The 21,010-nt window shown below is 35.7% G+C and overlaps 2 protein-coding genes across 3 annotated transcripts in view; one reads left to right on the top strand and one right to left on the bottom strand.

Moving 5' to 3' along the window:
• Nucleotides 1–21,010, top strand: part of LOC127860129 (DNA polymerase epsilon catalytic subunit A-like) — a 148,825-nt gene that overhangs the window by 26,620 nt on the left and 101,195 nt on the right. Inside the window, exons 10-19 of the mRNA XM_052397979.1 lie at nt 1,015–1,195; nt 1,738–1,809; nt 3,263–3,376; nt 4,778–4,990; nt 5,898–6,005; nt 6,285–6,413; nt 6,695–6,797; nt 12,558–12,704; nt 15,139–15,284; nt 20,838–20,986. Coding sequence (XP_052253939.1) covers nt 1,015–1,195; nt 1,738–1,809; nt 3,263–3,376; nt 4,778–4,990; nt 5,898–6,005; nt 6,285–6,413; nt 6,695–6,797; nt 12,558–12,704; nt 15,139–15,284; nt 20,838–20,986 — 1,362 coding nt within the window. The remainder of the gene's footprint in view (nt 1–1,014; nt 1,196–1,737; nt 1,810–3,262; nt 3,377–4,777; nt 4,991–5,897; nt 6,006–6,284; nt 6,414–6,694; nt 6,798–12,557; nt 12,705–15,138; nt 15,285–20,837; nt 20,987–21,010) is intronic.
• LOC127860121 (uncharacterized) overlaps nt 1–21,010 on the bottom strand; it is a 252,862-nt gene that overhangs the window by 180,316 nt on the left and 51,536 nt on the right. The gene's annotated exons all lie outside the window — the stretch shown is intronic.

The following is a 21,010-nucleotide window of genomic DNA, read 5'->3' as shown; positions in this document are numbered from 1 at the left end:
CTTCTTTATTTATGATTAGATTTGATTGATACTTTGATGAAACTACTCTTACCTGACATACCACAATAGACTCCACCAAACCATCCCCCTTGCCCTCCCCCCCCCCCTCCCCCCCCCCCCCCCTCCTCCCTCCCCCCCCTATTTTTTTTTTTTTTTTTTTTTTTTTTGTTTAAGATCATCTCACAAATGACCACCACACCCTCAAACTATACCCCCCCCACCACCCCACCCCCCCCCCCCCAATTTTTTTTTTATTTTTTTTTTATTTTTTTTTTTAAGATCATCTCACAAATTACCACCACACCCTCACACTATCCCCCCCCCCCCCCCATTTTTTTTTTTTCGCTTTTTTGGAAGATAATGTAATAAATGTCCACAACCCCACACTATACACCCCTCTTCACTCCACTCCTCCCTCCATTGTGATTGAAAATGAGAGTCCCTTCACCTTTAAAAAGAAAATAGAAGAGCGGTCTGCACCCGCAAGGCGGTGCTCTTGTTTTTTTTTGTAACACATAAAATTTGAAAATGCTAGTTTTTTTCTCAAAAATTATCTTCTTAGAACGACAGATAGTCTTGCCACAGTTTAAATACAAAAATAATTTAATATGATACTTAAATATCTTAACATGCATTTCTAATTTACTAAAAAATAAATGTCACACTAAAATGGCAGTTTTTTGCAAGTTTAGGCAACTTTAAAGTTTTATGATTTCCAAATGAGTAGGCCGATTTATCTGAAATTTTCATCACAGAAAGAGTAAATCCTTATGAAATGAAAACATAATTAGAAATATGATTGTAAAAAGAAACTTTTCTTAAACATGCCTTCAAAGCCTGGCCTCACTGAAAAAAGGCTTATTTTGCTTTAGGCCTTAGAAGGGTCTTTAATTGAATTTGATATTCTAAGGCATTAATTCTAAGGCACTACAAACCAATTAAAGTAAGTATCTGAGTGGTAAATGGTTCAACATTCATTATGACTGAAATGAAGCGGGTAACTTGTGTTGATAGGCCATTTGTGGAGGCGAGAGCAGCATTCCATGGGCTGGACCTGTCTAGGGAGATCGGGTTCCAGAAGGACAGTCAGGGCGAGTACAAGTCAAGACCCGCCACTCACATGGACTGCTTCAAATGGGTGAAAAGAGACAGTTACCTGCCTGTCGGTAGTCAGGGACTTAAAGCTGTTGCCAAGGTAACCACACACTAAATTGCCAATTGGGGTTGGGGTAAGTAGTAAATAATGCCTGAGGCTCCATTATGTGGAGACTTTAATCACGTATCTTCATGTCAAATAATTAACATCCGCCTTCTCAAATTTTGCTGTAATAGTAAGTGGAGGCAATTTTCACTGCCTTTACTGTACAGTAATAACTGAATTTCAAAGTGGCAAAGTAATAGTTTGCTTAATGTTATGATTTCATTCTCTCAACGCCCATTGTGTTTTTACATCACTGTAAGCTACCAAAAGCAGTATCAAACTGACTGATCAGTTAGTTGGATTTAAGAATTGACAAAGTTGGGGTATCAATTATGTTTTGGACAGGCCTTAATCAAAATCCCTTATTTCAAGTGCAAAAGTTGTTTTGAAAGTTTCTTGCAAGTTTTTACATTTTGATTGATATGCAGGATATTATCTTGCTCTGAAAACAGACAGCTGATTGATCAAGCGTAGTATTGTTATAAACTTGTACTTTACAGGGGCTATTGTTTTGAACATTGCCAGCTGTGTTTCAGGCCAAGCTGCGCTACGATCCTACAGAGCTGGATCCAGAAGAGATGTGTCGCATGGCCACAGAGGAGCCACAGGTGCAGTAGACCAGTACATTGTTACAACTACACTGTAATTCACCCATTTATGCCTAGTGGACTCTCCCATCCTTCAAAATTGGATCAATTTATTTCCAAAATTAGGGATGTCTGGTATGTTTATTTCTATGTTTAGAATAATTCTCACAAAAATTCCTTTAAGCAAACAGTGCAGACCCTGATCATGATGAGACGCCGCATCATGCAGGGTCTCATCTGGGTCTACGCTGTTTGCAATGGCCTTTTTTCTAGACCCTGGGCATAAATGGTTTAAGTTAACTCGTAATCCAGCTGGGTTTTGAGAACAAACCACTTGCAACATTTTTAAGCAAATGAATTGAAGCTTCAAGAACATCTCTCTAATGAAACGTGTATAGATTTTTCATTCCCATTTATTCACACTGGAGAACTTCCATCATAATTACTGAACTGTAATGAATGTACTTGCTCAGTTCATATGGTATATGGTGACATGTTGTACACAGAAAATGTAGTGCAAAGTGTCTCTTATTAGAGATAAGCTTTTAATAAAATAAAGGATAAATGAATAGTCTTGGACTTATCATAAAGCACTAACAAGCTTGTTTTGCTTAAAATGTCTTGGCAAATCCATGAACAGGGGTTTCACTGGCCCAAAAAAAGTTGTCGCCACTTTTTCGTGGCGTGAAAACTGTCGGTTATTCCAACCTTATTAATAAGAGCAATCATTTAAAGAAACCTTGCTGCATTAATGTCATTGACTATATTATCACTTTAAAAAGTATGTTATTACATAAAAGAACATTAAGTACCTTCATAAGTTTTAATAAGCTTTATTTGTATATAAATAACTTTTTTTCAACTTGATAAACAATACAGATAACCAAAATAATATAATAATGTTAACATCAATGTATGTATGCTGCATAAATGTTTCAAAATTAATTATTTAAACATAGAATCACACAAATGAACATGATTTGAAATGGAAAAAGAAATATAAAACATCAGAAAGTAAAGCATCTCACTTCAAATTGTTAAACAGTTATATTTGGTCATTTGGACATGATAAACATCAGCTTCTGTTAAAACGTTTTCTGTTAGTGGTGGATGATTTTCAGGTTTAATTAAATGAATAGTTTTCACACCTATTTCCTGACAGAAAGGCCCAGGTCATTGCAACCATCCATTCTAGTTGCCTGAAATAACATAATACATATTTTTACAAATTATCAACAACAAACCAACACATAAATGTCCCCATCTTTAAATGTCCGAAATTTAACATAATCGAAATATAGTACATGGAGTGAATGATATACGCAGTACATTTTCGTATAGGATTTTACCGACTTTGAAATTCGCCACTTTTAAAAATTTGGCGCCAATGGCGATCGACAGCGAAACCCCTGCATGAATAAATTTTAACTGTGTGTGCTTCGTAATTTGAATTAAGAAACTTTTACCATTTCAGGTTCTGTCTAATTACTCGGTGTCCGATGCAGTTGCCACATTTTACCTGTACCAGGAGTATGTCCACCCATTCATTTTTGCTCTGTGTACCATCATTCCAATGGAACCTGATGAGGCAAGTAATTTGATCAACTTAGATGTTAAATGACACCCAACTTGATTTGTTTTTATCTTAAAGCCAAATTATTGCTTCTTATCTCGGACGAAAAAAAACAGCTTGTTACAAACACAACAAAACTTTTATTTTTCGTACAATGAATTGTGTCTATGATATGAAATGATCTCTTAAAAATCTCATATTTATAAGTAAAAATGAATCAATGTCATGTCTCTGTTGTTAACCATGTGTTTAGAAAGTGCTCTGGTTTGATTTGTGAGACCCTGCTGTCTATCTCAGAATTTCCAAAGCTTAAAAAAACAGGTGTCAAATGATCATGTGCATAAAAAATGTTTTAGGGGTTAAAATACTTCAGGTTATGCTTGCTAATTGCTTTACAAAGTTTGCTGTGTATGACTTTTGGTACATACTGCTTCATTAAATTTTTTAAGTATTTTTAAATCCATATGTAGTTTCATGGAAACTTTTGCGTCGTAATGATGAAAGGCAGATAATTTTGAGAAGTGTCAAAATTGCTTAACTGCATCACAAAGCTTGATTCTGCCTTAATAAAGGGCCAAAAAACGTAACAACGGGCCTCTTTTTCTTCCCCTTACCCAAAAAGGCCCTTTCCCCTACAGAAATTTCTTTAAAATCGTGCATTTTTCTCTAAATTTCTGATCTACCTCAGTATTTTTGATTCCTCAAAGCCAGAAAATTGTCTTTTTTCCCGAAAAAATGGGTGTTGCTCTTTCCCCAAAGTTCAGGGCCCTCAATCTATCAAATCTGCCGCCGAATTTCGGCTGCAGTCCCCCACCTGAAAAGTATATTTTTTTCTCCCAAAAACAGATTTTCCCCCCCTGTACGCAACTGCGGAAAGCATCTGAATCGTTCAGAACTGTTATTTGTGTTAATGTTTTGTTTCATTTACATTTATTCTAGTCAATAAATGCTTTATTCAAAATGCAGTCTTTAGTTTTCAAAGAATATTTATTTGTACAGTAATTTACAGATAAAGACAATCTGGATCAAACATCTTGTTAAGAACTATATCTGAAAGTTAGTACTAAGTCGTCATGCATTTCACACTGCTGATACCTGAAAATAATGACATTCTCATTGAGTTAAATATTCAATAAAGTGTTGTGGTAAGAAAAAAAGCCTACCTCTGACCCACATTTAAATTAAATTGCTGTTATGTAGATTGAGTAAAAGTCCACCTTTCTGTTTATAGACAGTCACATATATAGAAGTATATATTTATAACAGTAAAACACAGTTGTTGTTTTTTTTTATAAAAATTCCCCCATTTCCAAAAAAATTCCCCCTCCTACGGGCTGCGGACCCCTTCCCCCAAAGTAGTGTGAGGGCGCTGAAGTTGGTGTTTTGGTCCTGTCTGATATACATGTTTTTGATCAGGTGTTAAGGAAGGGCTCTGGCACACTCTGTGAGGCCCTGTTGATGGTGCAGGCGTACCACGCGAACATCGTGTTCCCGAACAAGCAGGAGTCCATCCTCAACAAGCTCACCGAGGACGGGCACCTGATGGACTCCGAGACGTACGTGGGTGGGCATGTGGAGGCCATAGAGTCCGGGGTGTACCGTGCTGACATACCCTGCAGGTTCAGAATGGTATGTAAATGTCTGTCTCTAGGGGGAAAAGGGTTTGATGCATGTGTGTGAAGTGTTGTCTCAGATTAGCCTATGCAGTATGGGAATATTAATGATTGTGAGCTGATTTTACAGTTATCAAATGCATTTGATTTTAAGGATAACAATAAAGTGAGCTGATTTTACAGTTGTGATTTGCAATAAATTTTTCAAGATGCAATTAAAGGAGTGACCAAAAATTATTAATACAACTTATTGTATGTTTATGAACATAATCGAGGCAGCAAAAATATCCTAACACTAAATGAAAAACACTTTAGTATTCTTCCAAAAATGTGTTTAGTTTTTAATTGTGTGTAACCATGTATATGATTGTAATACATGATATTGCAAATCTGGAAATTTCATGCAATAATATTTGATACAAAATTTATAATAGGAAATGCCAAATTATTTGCCCATAATTGTCTTTCCTATGAGAAACCATCCAATTATTGCAAGCTGTGATAATACTGATAAAGATCTGTGGATGTGAATCTGTTGTAGAAACCATTTGATTGCTCTCCAGATGAAAGTCTAATTAAGGTGTGAATAATATGCAAACAACTGATTGACAATTTCAACTAAATGCTCAGTTCCTGTAGGAAGTGTCTATTGTCTGCCATCTGGCATGATTGTATCAATTAATTCTCACAGTCTTAGCAGGTATAAAATGTTGACCATGGTCCATGTGGGATCAGTTTCAGACAGCGTTCCTATGTAAATTATTTAATTTTGAACAAATACATGGTTTCATGGAAGCTTTGATATAAAATATCTTTAGTGTTCAAATATTTATAACAATGACTGTAAACAAAGCCTAGCACTTGTTTAATAGAATTGTTAATTTTTATTATAAATTGAATGAAAGTGTATGATTATATTTTAGGTGCCAGAAGCATTTCAGAACTTGATAGACAAAGTGGAGAGAACAATGAGATTCTCCTTAGAAGTAGAACAGCACATACCTTCAGACACGGTCACCAATTTCAATGAGGCAAGTTAATGATATTTTTCGAGTTTTGTGGAATCATGATTTTTAAGAAAAGACAATTTTCTTAAGAAATTTTATAAAAGAAACAATTGTTTTTGTAAAAAAAAATGCTGGGACATTATTTACAAGGGAGGAACACTGTTCATTTGGAAGACTTGAAACAGATTTATCTTGTCCACACAATTAACCTTCCAAAGTCCAACATATAAACAAAAGATTGGAAAAAGTTTTTATTTTTTATTTTTTTTAACCATTATAAAATAGTGTGCCATTTGTTTACAGGTGTGCTCGGACATTGTAGAGCGTTTATCAATGCTGAGAGACTGCCCCAACAGACTAGAGAACCCGATCATCTACCACCTGGATGTGGGGGCCATGTATCCAAACATCATACTCACCAACAGACTCCAGGTGAACACCTTGTTACCCATGTTTGATGTAACACTCAAGAATTACACCAGCTTAATGGCTTAAATGTTGGGTATATATATATTATATATATGTTTGATATCAACCTTGTTTGCAAAATTATATTTGAGATCCTTTTTGCCAAAATATAATTCAAATAAATTCTGCAAGTATATTCACAGCTCTCTTTAAGATGTTTGCATTCACAGTGTTTATTCTTTGTAAGTTGAGTTCATATTTTCTAATTGTTTGTTAGAAATTATTATAAACATTTTGCCTTCTAGCCTCCAGCTATTGTGAATGAAGCCACATGTGCTGCTTGTGATTTCAACAAACCAGGGGCTACCTGCCAGCGCAGAATGCCTTGGATGTGGAGAGGAGAAATCAGTAAGTTTCAGGATCCATTATCTTCCAGAGATTTACTGTGTGTTGCAGTGTCAGTGTTTTACTGGCTACGAGACAGGTTTTGGCATTGGAAAAAAAGGTGTAATACAGCTAATTTAATCAATGTTACCATAAAACATCTAGGGTTGACATTTTTGCTATTGCTACAAGGAACACTGATTTTTTATGGGTTAATTTTATTTAACCAAATATTTTGCAAAATATTCGTTGATTTTGAGTATTTATGTGACTAAGTTAAAATAGTGATGGGCATCAAATGTAGCTGTTTGCCGGGCCAGCCAAAGTGGCTGGGATTTGCTGTCAGATTCCAGATCACAGCCAGCTTTGGTGAGCCTGCGCACAGTGCAGGCATCTGGATCACAATCACGGGAAGATTGGTTGTCTACTATAAAGAAGAGGAAGAGACAATTGCTAGATTCAAAGAAGAGCTGTCAGTAAAGAAGAATACAGAAACAAATGTATACTGGAGCAGATATCCATTTGAGACTCGTCAAAGTGACTGTGAAATGGTGAAATGCTCAAATCACAGTCTGCTTTGGTGAGCTTTTGATGGAGTTCCCATTTATTGTTGATCATAATCTGCATAGTGACAAAAGCTGGAATATTTGAGCTCGATGTCGTCAAAGAAAGCTGTGAATGGTTGGCTTATATCTGATCACAGCCTGCTTTGATGAGCATCTGGTTCTTACTAAACACCACCTAACTGGACACACCCCTCCTTTCTAAGTGAATGCACTATGTGATATCCACTAGATATGAAGACTTGAAGGCAAGAAACTGAAGAATTCAAAGCAGGGAAACTGAATTGAAGACATGGACTTTAAAGAAGGATCATTGAGCCTAGATGGATGTCTGCAGGTTTGCCATCAAAATTGGTGTGTACTGTTGGTATAGATCAGATCACAGCAAGCTTTGATGAGCAAACTTCAGATCTGCTCAGCAAGTGGTCACTAGATGTGTCACTTGGAAAATGGCTGACAATAAAGGATTTGTAATATACGCTTTTCAGTGAATTAGTCAGGACTGGTTTTGATATATAAACATTTAGGCCAGGTTTTGATGACCCTGGAAATGTTAAGAGAAAGTGCTAATGTTTGAATTTATAATTGATGGTGATGAACTATGCCTCGGATCAGTTCAAAATGAATGAATCTTTTTCAAAGAAGATTAACTGAAATGTCCGTCAAAGTGACTGTGAACTGGTGATCTCTTAGCAGATCACAGCCAGCTTTGATGAGCAATTCATATTTACCAACAGATTTGTACAGTAAGAGAATCTTGGATGTTGGAGAAATTTCTATAGTCTGGACTCCATATCCTTATGGGGAGGAGCCATTAGTGAAGATATTGTTGAAATGTTAATTGGACATGCAGTTTGGAATTCAAAAACTATAAAAGGAAACCTTATGGAATTGAATTCAAATGAAAAACTACTCTTCAGTTATCGTGATTGAATACTGCAAAATATTTTATTATATTTTCAACATTAATTTTCATTGATTTCGTGTGTAAACTGAACAAACAATAGTGAAAAAAAATTAAGACTTAATACCATATGTATGAAAGACAATAGTATTCACCTTATCCTCATACCAAAGATGTCAATAGGTTAATGTACACATACACCCCCCCCTTTGTTTCACAATCCTCATACTATAGTATACCACTAAGGGGAGTAAGTTACATTGTACACTAGCTGACAGTTTACATAGGCAAAAACATTTTTAGCTTATGAACAAGTGACAATTTTTGAAATAAATTTCTGCAGTTTATTTGCATGTAATTAAGAGGGCTTGATAATATCGCCTAATAACAATTTACTCCATGTATGATTATCAACAGTTTCCACCCTCCTTTCCCAACCTTCCTTTCTCAAAGGCCATGTATTGCGGGCACAATACAAACACTTCGGACTCGAATTCCGAAGAATTTGCCTAAGTAAAAAATTCATTCACACCATTGTCTGTTTTTATGTCTGCCGAAAAAAAATTCAGAGGGATATAGTTATTGGTCCCGTCCGTCTGTCTGTGCGTCCGTCCGAAACTTTGTCCAGAGCCCAGAGCATAACTCCAAATCTGTTAAATGGATTTACTTTAAACTGAGAATATAAACAGGTGGCAACTAGAAGTGCAGTGACCAAGAACCATAACTATCTACCTTAGTTTTTGAATTATCTCCCCTTCAAAGTAAATTTTTGTCCAGAGCATAACTCTAAATCTACTGAAGGGATTACCTGAAATATAAACAGATGGCAACTAGGAGAAGTGCAGTGACCAAGAACCATAACTCTATCTACCTCAGATTTTAAATTACCTCCCCTTTTATATAATTTCAAAGTAAATTTTTGTACGGAGCATATCTCTAAATCTACTGAAGGAATTTGCTTGAAACTTGAAATATAAACAGATGGCAACTAGAAGTGCAGTGACCAAGAACCATAACTATCTACCTAAGTTTTTGAATTATCTATCCTTTTATATAATTTCAAGGTAAATTTTTGTATGGAGCGTATCTCTAAATCTACTGAAAGGATTTACTTGAAACTTGAAATATAAACAGATGGAAACTAGAAGTGCAGTGACAAAGAACCATAACTCTATCTACCTTAGTTTTTTAATTATCTCCCCTTTTATATAATTTCAAAGTAAATCTTTGTCCGGAACATAACTCTAAATCAAGGGGAGAAGTGCAGTGAACATAACCATAACTCTTTCGGCCTCTTTTTATTAGTTATTTATTTGTATGCCCCCGAAGGAGGGCATATAGTGATCGGACTGTCCGTCACACTTTGCATTTAGGTTTCGAAAAATGCTCATAACTTCTATGTCGCTTCAGATAGCAATTGCATATTTGGCATGCATGTGAATATGGACAAGGCCTTTCCATACGCACACAAATTTTGACCCCTGTGACCTTGAAGTTAGGGTCCCTGTTTAGGTTTCGAAAAAAGCTCATAACTTTTATCAAGCGTTTATAGGGGGCATAAGTAATCCTATGGTGACAGCTTATTTATAATTTTAAATTATATTTAGTTAAATAGTAAATATTTTATCTAATTTTACAATAATATTTTTATTTGAACACTGAAGTATTCACTGTAAAATGAATAGATGAGTTTAAGGATAGTAAATAGTGTTTATAGTCTTCTTTTTTGATTACCTCCATTTCTTTCATTTCCATATATTTTATTCTCTACAGCAAAATTCCAACACTTTAAAACTAATTGATCCTTGAAATATAAATAGATGGCACAGCTGCCATGTTTTACAAATATTCTACTCTCTTAAAGAAATGTTGTCATACAAGCCAACACGTTTCGGCAGAGATTTGGGACAACTGTGACAAGCTCTTGTTATTATTAAACACTGCCAATGAATTAAAGTACAGTATAGTACTTATAATATGCAAGAAGTCATTGTTTGTGTAGATCATCAGAGAATAGAATAGATTTAAACAAAAGGAAAATTTCTTTATACCCGAAGGGTCAGTGCTTTAATATTTGATGTACATGTATAATATCGTCTTTTCGGTCAGTTGCTTACGTAGCTTAAGTCCTGCACATTGGGCAAAAAATGACAGGTGCTCTCCACTTGCTATTACCATACTTTGGAGTTTTCTGATCTTCTGTTTAGATTTGTCAACTTTTGTTGATAACTTCTCAACCAATCATAAGGCTTGTATTATCCTGTGCATTTAAACAATAGGGTTTAATCATATTCTCATTTTTTAATTGTTATCCACCACCAAGGGCCCTTGCTACACTTTGGGGGATTGGAGCCGGGGTCCTTAGAGGGGGGAATTTTGAGTCATTTTGGGCAAAAAGGGGAATTAAGAAGATCATTTCCCAACCATTCAACACTTAAAATTGCTATATTTAAATGTAATTTACATTAATAAAAATTTAATCAGTTTTTCGTTAAAATAGGGGGAAAAAGTATACAATTTTAAGGGGGAAATGGGGCAGAGTATCAGCCCCAAAAACGACCAAACGAGGGCCCTGCCACCATATGTGGAGGGATATTGTTTTGGGATTGTCCATCCTTCTGGTTGGAACAAGTCCGTAGCCATAACTTGGAACAATTTAATTGAAACTGTACGAGTTTATATATGCATACTAGGATGATGCGTGTCAAATGCTTTTGCAATCCATTTACAAATAATAGACTCCTGGCCCTTGTTGACTTCAAAATAAGCACACTTTAGTGTCAAGAGCCACATATTACTACTGCATAGGCATATTTCAGCAAAAATTGTGGTTTGAGTGTGTATATGGATAAGAAGATGATGAACATAAAATAACCTGGCAAACAGACATCTCACCGGCCCCAATTAGAAGTGTTTTTATGAAGAGGGCATGGTAAAGTAAACTCCAAAAGCGCATTTTAAAACATAGTTATTCATTCAAGAAAAGGCAAAAATAGGGCTAAAAGCTGGATATCGGGAAATGAATTAAGCATTATAGTTTCAATTTGGAAAATGTGTACACCTATGAACATTCAAACTTGAGTGATATTGATGTATTGAACTAAGATTTATTTATATATTTAATATTTTTGTCTGTCAATATCTTCTATTTCACTAACATGTCAGTACAGTAAACTTGATGGACCTGAAATTGCATTTTTTTTTCCGAAAATGGCAAGTTATTTATAAACTTCTAATTTTAGTCTCCATTGTTTAATGACCAGGGGTGTCAATTGTCTGGAGTATTATGGAAATCTGGATTGTAACCATTCAGGGTCAATAATGAAAGCAATTTTAATCCCATGCAATTGTTTTTGGTGGGGGAGGGGGCAAATTCGTTTTACTTGAAAACGAATATTGTTTAAGCTTTCTCTGCATTTTGTAAATTGGCACTCTGTACTGATTTGGCTCGTGTTTTATTTATTGATTTCTGATTGGTTAGCGGATTGCACTGACATGAACGGTAACTACTGCAAAATCTGCGTTATTTTCCAAAATTCTTACAAGTCAACTAAATGATTGATGTTTATCATATATTGTGTGATATTTTGGTTGGCAACTACAAAATTACAGTTTCTATAGTCTATAAAGCATTGGAGCCACTCGGGCAACAAGAAGGAAAATTAGCTTTTATCCTTGCACTCTGTTGGATTTACTTCTAGATTTCTTAACTGATTAAAATAAAGCCATCACCATTAGGTGAAAATGTGCATGACCCAGAATTTATCAAAATTCATGATTGATTTGCACTAGAACGTAGCTGAACTAGTGGAAAGAGGTGTCGGAGCAGTTATTTGTCTGGTTTAAGACAAAGCTTTTGTTACATTATAAACGCTTTTCTAGCAATCAGAATTCAATCACCAAATTCATTTGTCCATATTGCTTAGCTTGCCCCCCAAACCTGTTGGCAATACTTTTTATGAAGTAAATGTAACTTTATGTCAACTTTCTCGATGTCTGGAATTTTGTTCCTATATCCATTGAATTTTCACTTTATTCCCATCCAGTTCCCAATGCAATTTAACCCACTTAGATATGCATTTTGAACCGTTAGTACCCCTTTGAAAATTACATTAAACTAAAGACATCTGTTGAAGATTAATGTTTTAAAGGCTTCATTTCCAAACCTAAGATACTGATGAGTAGCAAACAGCATAAAATCTTAATAAAATAGTGACACGCAGGCTCTTTTATGCTGGTTGCTGCTGCATGTAGCCAGTTTTACTCTACTGTTGAGTGGAAAAGAATTAAGATTTACTATTCCCAATTGGTGTTTAGTGCCCGCATCCCGTAGTGAGTACCACCGTATCCAACAGCAACTGGAGAATGAGAAGTTCCCTCCAGCAGAATACAGCAAGGAGCCCAGGGCCTTCCATCAGCTGACCAAGCTGGAGCAGGCGGAGATTGAGAAGAAACGACTTGCAGGTAATATGGCTCGCGGTCTGAGAAAACTGGGCTTGATGCATGTGCGTAAAGTGTCGTCCCTGATTAGCCTGTGCGGACTGCACAGGCTAAGGCCATCCATAAAAAATTGTTTGTTTGGCATAAACCGACCCAGGTAAATTTGGGTGGGTAGGTAGGTAGGGATTTAAAAAAAAATAGTATTTTTTTTTCTTCTGAAATTGAACTCCGACATATACCAAACTGAAAGGTAATTATCAAATAAAGCTCCAAGTCTTCTGCCTCATGAAAGGAAATTGGTGAATATTTTTCTGCACCGTCCGTATCACCGCGCGTGTATTTGTATGTCTATTTTTTGTATAAAGAACATCGAAAATATAATATAATCGCCAAAAAATTCTTTATCTGAAAACGAGAGTTAAAAAAATTGTACGCATTTTGCACATGAAAATGTGCATATCGTTTGACTACAGAAAATGAAAACAAGTAACCTAGCAAATACGTAATTAATATACTATTTGGTTTACATATTACTTTACAATAGCATAGTTTGTGAGTAAAAAACAAAAAAGTGATTGTAACATTTTAAATTCGATCAAAAACAGAAAGGTGTAACATCTTCGACATGTAACTAATTATTTAATTATCATCCTTTAATTCAGATCGATAAACGGTAGAAAGTTGTAAAGTGATCAGTTTAAAAATAATTTATTGAGTGTTACGCTTATTTTCATTTGCTTATTTTTTATGTGACTTGCCATCGGCCATTATATTGCAGGCAGACAACAATTTCAACTGTGTATTCCATTATCTGCGCATGAAGTACCCAATATTACCCCATAGCGAACTCAATGTTGATTGGCCAGCTACCATATGCGCTTCAAAACGTTCATGGAAACAAAGAGAAAAAAATAGTTTAAAAAATAACACAATCTGGATTAAAATGGCAGATGTTTTCAATGAAATTTAACAAGATTTAAGCTTATTCGCATATTATATTTTTCATGGTAGCTGGCCAATCAACATTGAGCTCGCTTTCACATGACATTACATTGTCGAATGAAACATGAGAAAGGATGGAGCAATCGGATAATATTGGGTCATTTATGCGCAGATGTTGTATAATTTGAATACACACTTAATATCGCAGTCTGCCTTCAAAATAGCGGCCGGTCGCTAGCGATAAACAAATGAAACAAAAACGTAACATTACCCGTCAATAAATATATTTCTAAGTTGACCAATTTTTCAACTTTCTTCTGAATATTTTCCGATCTGATTTAAAGAGTGATAATTAGTCATTTGGCGATAATATTACACATCTCTGCTGATTTCCGAATTAAATTGAATGGTGATAATTAATCAATTTGTTTTTTACTCCCAAACTATCATGAACGACAGCAGCATATTTTAATAAAAGGGATACGAGAAAAACAGGGGCGGTTTAATTGTATTTAAAGTCTAATTAATGGCATATGCATATGTCAAATAAATAGGCGACTCAAATAAATACCGGTACGCGTTTTGTTCATTGCTATTCTAGATATCCTTGAAAGAGCATTCAATTAAATGATGCAAATAACCGGAAAGGATAAAAAGCGGAAAGGCAAAATTTAGCGGAAAGAATTTTCGGCGAGCAAAAAATTAATTTTTTTTTTAAGTGACAAAAAAAATTCAGTGTGGCCGATTTTAGTGGGTTGGTAGGGTTATGCCAAACAAAAGAATTTTTAAGGATGGCCTTATCTGGGACAACACTTTAAGCACATGCATTATGCCCCGTTTTCTCAGAATGGGACTCAATTAAAAGAAAATGCTTCACATGAGAAGTTGTACTTTCTTACTTATATGAACACATCTCAACATAAACAACTTCATCTATTGGTCTTTGAATAAATTGGGGAAAAATGTATTCATTCATAAAACGTACATAACTACAGATATTGATCATCAAGCAACCTTTCCATTTTTGCTTACAAAAAGTATGTGTTTGTTCTTCACTATGATGTGGCAAATCTACTGCCTAAACTTGTAAAAATTTATATCAAAAAGCAGCACAAATCTGTATTACAGTAAAAAGATTATGATTATAAAATGCAGCATAAAATAAACCATGTTACAAAAAATAGACTTCATGCATTTTCAATATGAACCAACTAATGCTTTGAAGGCTAAAATGAATTTTAGCAGGTATACTCTTGCAATGTACACTAAACACATCTTTGTGGTCTCCGTGATTTTTTTTACCTGCGAGTCCTGGGTCCGCGACTCACAAAAACCTCTGGGGATGCAATTTTTTGAATTATGTGAGTCCCAAAAATGCATTAAAATTTCTCAAAAAATAGTATTGTTTAATATTTGAACTCATTCTCTCATTTCGGGGACTCATAGATTTGCAAGTTATCGAGTCCAAGGACTCATATAAGAAAATTTGTTAAAATTTCACTGCGGTCTGTGATAGAATACTGCAGAAAGGCATACAAGAAGACCAAGGTGACCAAGATGGAGGAAAGGGTGGCCACGATCTGTCAGAGAGAGAACTCGTTCTACGTGGACACCGTGCGGGCCTTCAGGGACAGGAGATACGAGTTCAAAGATCTCTCAAAGGTATGGGCGTTGTAAAACAATCTTTTTATGCCCCCGAAGGTGGGCATATAGTGATTGCATTTCTGTCCGTCAATCTGTCTGTCTGTCCGTCACACTTTGCGTTTAGGTTTCGTAAATTGCTCAACTTCTATGTCGCTCCAGATGTAACCTTCATATTGGTATGCATGTGTAAATGGACAAGGCCTTTCAATACACACACAAATTTTGACCCCCTTGACATTGAACTTAGGGTCCGCGTTTAGGTTTTGAAAAAGCGTTTTTAGGGGGCATAGGTCATCCTATGGTGACAGATCTTGTTTTTATTGGGATTTGGTTTTGTTGACTTTTGTTTGTTGCAGAATAAACCATGGTAGTAGTATAGGAATTAAGGCTTTAGGATTGCTGTAATCCTCACTGTTGTTAGCTCATCTATTTTTTGAAGAAAAAATATGAGTTAATGTCATCACCTTGGCGTCTGCGTCAGCGTCCAGTTAAGTTTTGGGTTTAGGTACACTTTTCTCATAAAGTATCAATGCTATTGCATTTAAATTTGGTACACTAACTTACTATCATGAGGGGACTGGGCAGGCAAAGTTAGATAATTATTGCTTGCATTTTGACAGAATTATGTGCCCTTTTTATACTTAGAAAATTGAAAATTTTGGTAAAGTTTTGTGTTAAGGTCCATTTTTAGCTCATCTATTTTTTGAAAAAAATTATGAGCTATTGTCATCACCTTGCCGTCGGCGTCCGGTTAGGTTTTGCGTTTAGGTCCACTTTACTCATAAAGTATCAATGCTATTGCATTCAACTTGGTACACTTATTAACTATCATGAGGGGACTGGGCAGGCAAAGTTAGATAATTCTGGCTTGCATTTTGACAGAATTATGTGCCCTTTTTATACTTAGAAAATTGAAAATTTTGGTTAAGTTTTGTGTTTAGGTCCATTTTATTCCTTAAGTATCAAAGCTATTGCTTTCACACTTGCAACACTTACTAACTATCATAAGAGGACTGTGCAGGCAAAGTAATGTAACTCTGACTGGCATTTTGACAGAATTTCCGTAATTACTCGATGTTGTCGGACACTCTTTAAGTTTTCGGACACCCCATTTTTTAGCAAAAAGAATTATTTTTGTGACTCTAAATTTTCGGACACAAGAGTTTTTGTACATAATTAATGTCTCTAAGTTTTCGGGCAGTATATTTTACTGCGCTATTTTACCAAATTTCGGTCCTGTTTTTCGATATCTAATGACACTTCGATCATGGGGTTTTACAACCAGATTAACATCATAAAACATGGCAGGTGCATGCATAAGGGCAACGGACCATTACATTTGCGTTATTGGGTAAATAACCTTATAAACCGGTATTAAACACTGGTTTCGCCCGATAGCATAAGCGTTATGACAATTACCAGTGGTAGTGCCAATTAACAGTTCATTTATATTCCGCAATGGTACTACTGGTACCCCTTCTCAGTAAAATAACTGTGACAAATACGAAACGCTTCAAAGTGTGATGCACCCTATTGCAAGTTTTACTAACAAAGGAAGGTGTTAGACAACAACTATTGGAAATGAACAAACAAAGAATTCATAGTTTGCACTTTTATTTTGTTAATTACAGGTTCATACTAGCGAGTATCGGTACATCACATGCTCATCTTTGAACTCGTTGGTCAAAGTACAACCTTGTAGTAACTTTCTGTCAAATAAATTAAGCATTTAAAATTATTTAAAATGCAGTGCAAACATATATATATAACCGAAATTTATACAATACGGCATGGTATTTTACAAGCCCGTGCTATTACCAGTAGTCGATACAATTTACGCTATTTGCAGACAATTAAGTTTTCGGATACCTGTATTTTGTGAATATTTTTCATATCCAAGTTTTTGGACACGAAAAAAAATTAATTATTTTTAAGTGTCCGAAAACATAGAGTCATTACGGTATGTGCCCTTTTTATACTTAGAAAATTGAAAATTTGGTTAAGTTTTGTGTTTAGGTCCACTTTTTTCCTGAAGTATCAAAGCTATTGCTTTCATACTTGCGACACTTACTAACTATCGTAAGGGGACAGTGCAGGCAAAGTTATGTAACTCTGACTGGCATTTTGATGGAATTATAGGCCCTTTATACTTGAAAATTTGGTTAAGTTTTGTGTTTTGGTCCACTTTACCCCTAAAGTATCAAAGATATTGCTTTCATACTCGGATCACTCGCAAACTATCATAAGGGGACAGTAACGGACAAGTTGCATAACTCTGGTTGTCATTTTTACGGAATTATGGCCCTTTTTTGACTTAGTAACTCTGAATATTTGGTTACATTTTGTGTTTAGATTCACTTTACTTCTAAAGAATCAAGGCTATTCTTTTCAAACTTCAAATACTTTCATGCTATCATGAGGATACTGTACCTGGCAAGTTGAATTTTACCTTGACTTTTGAATGGCCTTGACTCTCAAAGTCAAATTATTACATTTTGCTAAAATTGCCATATCTTCTTTATTTATGATTAGATTCGATTGATACTTTGACAAAACAACTCTAACCTGACCCACCCCCCATTATTTTTTTTTAATTAAAGATCATCTAATAAATGACCACCACACCCTCACACTATACCCCCCACCCCCACCCCAAAAAAATAATTGGTATGCCCCCGGTAGTGTGGCATATAGCAGTTGAACTGTCCATCAGTATGTCAGTCAGTCTGTAATTTTTTCACTTTTTAAGATAGCAACTTGATATTTGGCATGCATGTGTATCTCATGGAGCTGAACATTTTGAGTGGTGAAAGGTCAAGGTCATCCTTCAAGGTCAAATGTCAAATTTATGGTGTCTGTCCGTCCGAAAACTTTAAAATTGGCCATAACTTTTTCAATATTGAAGATAGCAACTTGATATTTGGCATGCATGTGTATTTCATGGAGCTGAACATTTTGAGTGGTGAAAGGTGAAGATGAAGGTCATCCTTCAAGGTCAAATGTCAAATATATGGCGTCTGTCCGTCCGAAAACTTTAACATTGGCCATAACTTTTTATACGCCCGTCTATGACGGGACGTATTATGGTATACCCCGCGTCTGTCCGTCCGTCCGTCCGTCTGTCCGTCCATCCGTCTGTCCGTCCGTCCGTCCGTCTGTTAATGTCGTACGCTACGTCAAATATCCTTTGACAGATTTTCTTCAAATTTTAACACAATCTTAATATTGATAAACCCTGATCCCCTTTCGTTTTTGACGGAATTCTGAATTGTCGTTCCAGAGTTATGGGACTTTGTTCGTCAAAATTTCGTGATTTCATTGAATGTCCTACTGTAGCTCAAATATCCTTCGATGGATTTTTTTCAAATTTCAACACAATCTTAATATTGATAAACCCTGATCCCCTTTCGTTTTTGACGGAATTCTGAATTGTCGTTCCAGAGTTATGGGACTTTGTTCGTCAAAATTTCGTGATTTCATTGAATGTCCTACCGTAGCCGTCCGTCCGTCCGTCTGTTAATGTCGTACGCTACGTCAAATATCCTTTGACAGATTTTTTTCTATTCCGATTGTACACTACCACTTACCCATCTACATTTCTCTTTTATTATTGGTCAAAATATCTATAACAGGTTTACTTCAACTCCATATCCTCTAAAGAAATGCATACATATACTCAAAAAAAGATATGGTATGAATGTCAAGGAGACGGCGCTCCATGCTCATGTACTTATAAAATAAACCATGTATTCAAATACAAATAAACTGAAGTAAAAAAATGATTCAAAGGGTTATTTATTACCTTACTACTTCATTGGCGAACGACGGGCGTATCATGCGCTCATGGCGCAGCTCCTCAGTTTAATATTGAAGATAGCAACTTGATATTTAGCATGCATGTGTATCTCATGAAGCTGCACATTTTGAGTGGTGGTTCAAGGTCAAGGTCATCCTTCAAGGTCAAAAAATAAAATAAAAGCGGCATTCTCATGAAGCTGCACATTTTGAGTGGTGGAAGTTCAAGGTCATCCTTCAAGGTAAAAAAAACAAATAAAAAATTTCAAAGCGGCATTAACATGAAGCTTCACATTTTGAGTGTTGGAAGTTCAAGGTCAAGGTCATTCTTCTATGTCAAGGTCATCCTTCAAGGTCAAAGGTCAACAAAATTAATCAAAGCGGCGTTGTCATGAAGCTGCACATTTTGAGTGGTGTAGGTCCAAGGTCAAGGTAAACTTTCAAGGTCAAGTTCATTCTTCAAGGTCAAAGGTCAAACAAAATTAAGAAAAAATCAAAGCAGCGTTATCATGAAGCTGCACATTTTGAGTGGTGGAAATTCAAGGTCATCCTTCAAGGTAGAAAATAAAATTTAAAAAAATCAAAGCGGCGTTCTCATGAAGCTGCACATTTTGAGTGGTGGAAGGTCAAGGTCATCCTTCAAGGTCAAAGGTCACAAAAAAAATCAAAGCAGTTTTCATGAAGCTGCACATTTTGAGTGGTGGAAGTTTAAGTTCAAGGTCATTCTTCAAGGTCAAGGTCATCCTTCAAGGTCAAAGGTCAAAAAAATAATAATTTCAAAGCGGCGTTATCATGAAGCTGCACATTTTGAGTGGTGGAAGTTCAAGGTCAAGGTCATCCTTCAAGGTCAAAGGTGAAAAAAAAAATAATTCAAAAGCGGCCTTCTCATAAAGCTGCACATTTTGAGTGGTGGAAGTTCAAGGTCAAGGTCATCCTTCAAGGTCAAAGGTATAATAAAAAAAAATAAATTCAAAGCTGCGCAATAGGGGGCATTGTGTTTCTGACAAACACATCTCTTGGCAACCTTCCTGCCCAAAAATCCCCCCCCCCACCAAATTTTTTATTTTTTTATTTTGTTTTGCATTTTTGGAAGATAATGTAATAAATGACCACACCTCCACACTATACACCCATCCCTCCTTTGTGATTGAAATTGAGATAGGTCCCTAGACCATTAAAAATAAAAATAAACGAGCGGTCTGCACCTGCAAGGCGGTGCTCTTGTTTTTGTATGCCCCGGTATTGAATGATCGGGGGTATATTGTACCTGTCTGTCATTGTGTGTGTCTGTCTCTCTGTCCTAAAACTTTAACCTTGGTCATAACTTTTGCAATATTGAAGATAGCAACTTGATATTTGGCATGCAATTGTATCTCATGGAGCTGCACATTTTGAGTGGTGAAAAGTCAAATATATGGCTTCAAAGGGGCGCAGTAGGGGCACTGTGTTGCACAAACACAGCTCTTGTGTATTTTTACAGTATATTGTCATATATAAGTATTACTTACATTCTTACACAACCTTCTTTTAAGATAATGAGTCAGAATTAAATATCCCTTCATACCATCCAATTTTGTACAAAATACACTTTCATGATCATTTCAATGTTGGTAAAAAAAAGAAAATGATTTAATATGCTGTTCTTTAACTTTTCTTAAAGCCAATTTGCTTTTAAGTGATTGATTCATTGTGTGTAAAATAGTTCATTTAATCAGACAGATCATTCAGATGCAGTTAAAACAATTTTACGCAAAAAGCATTTGTTTGTGTTGTTAGGTTTGGAAAACAAAGCTCACGGAAGCCCAGAACTCGGGCGATGCGTCTGAAATCAAGAAGGCAAATGGTATGTTGGTGCTGTATGACTCCTTACAGCTAGCTCACAAGTGCATCCTCAACTCGTTCTACGGATACGTGATGAGGAAAGGGTAAGCAGTCCCCGAAGGTCATAT

The sequence above is a fragment of the Dreissena polymorpha genome, chromosome 15, assembly GCF_020536995.1.
Source record: "Dreissena polymorpha isolate Duluth1 chromosome 15, UMN_Dpol_1.0, whole genome shotgun sequence".
NCBI lineage: Eukaryota > Metazoa > Mollusca > Bivalvia > Myida > Dreissenidae > Dreissena > Dreissena polymorpha.
The sequence above is the reverse complement of the archived record's forward strand: the minus strand, read 5'-3'. Positions and strand labels throughout refer to the sequence as shown.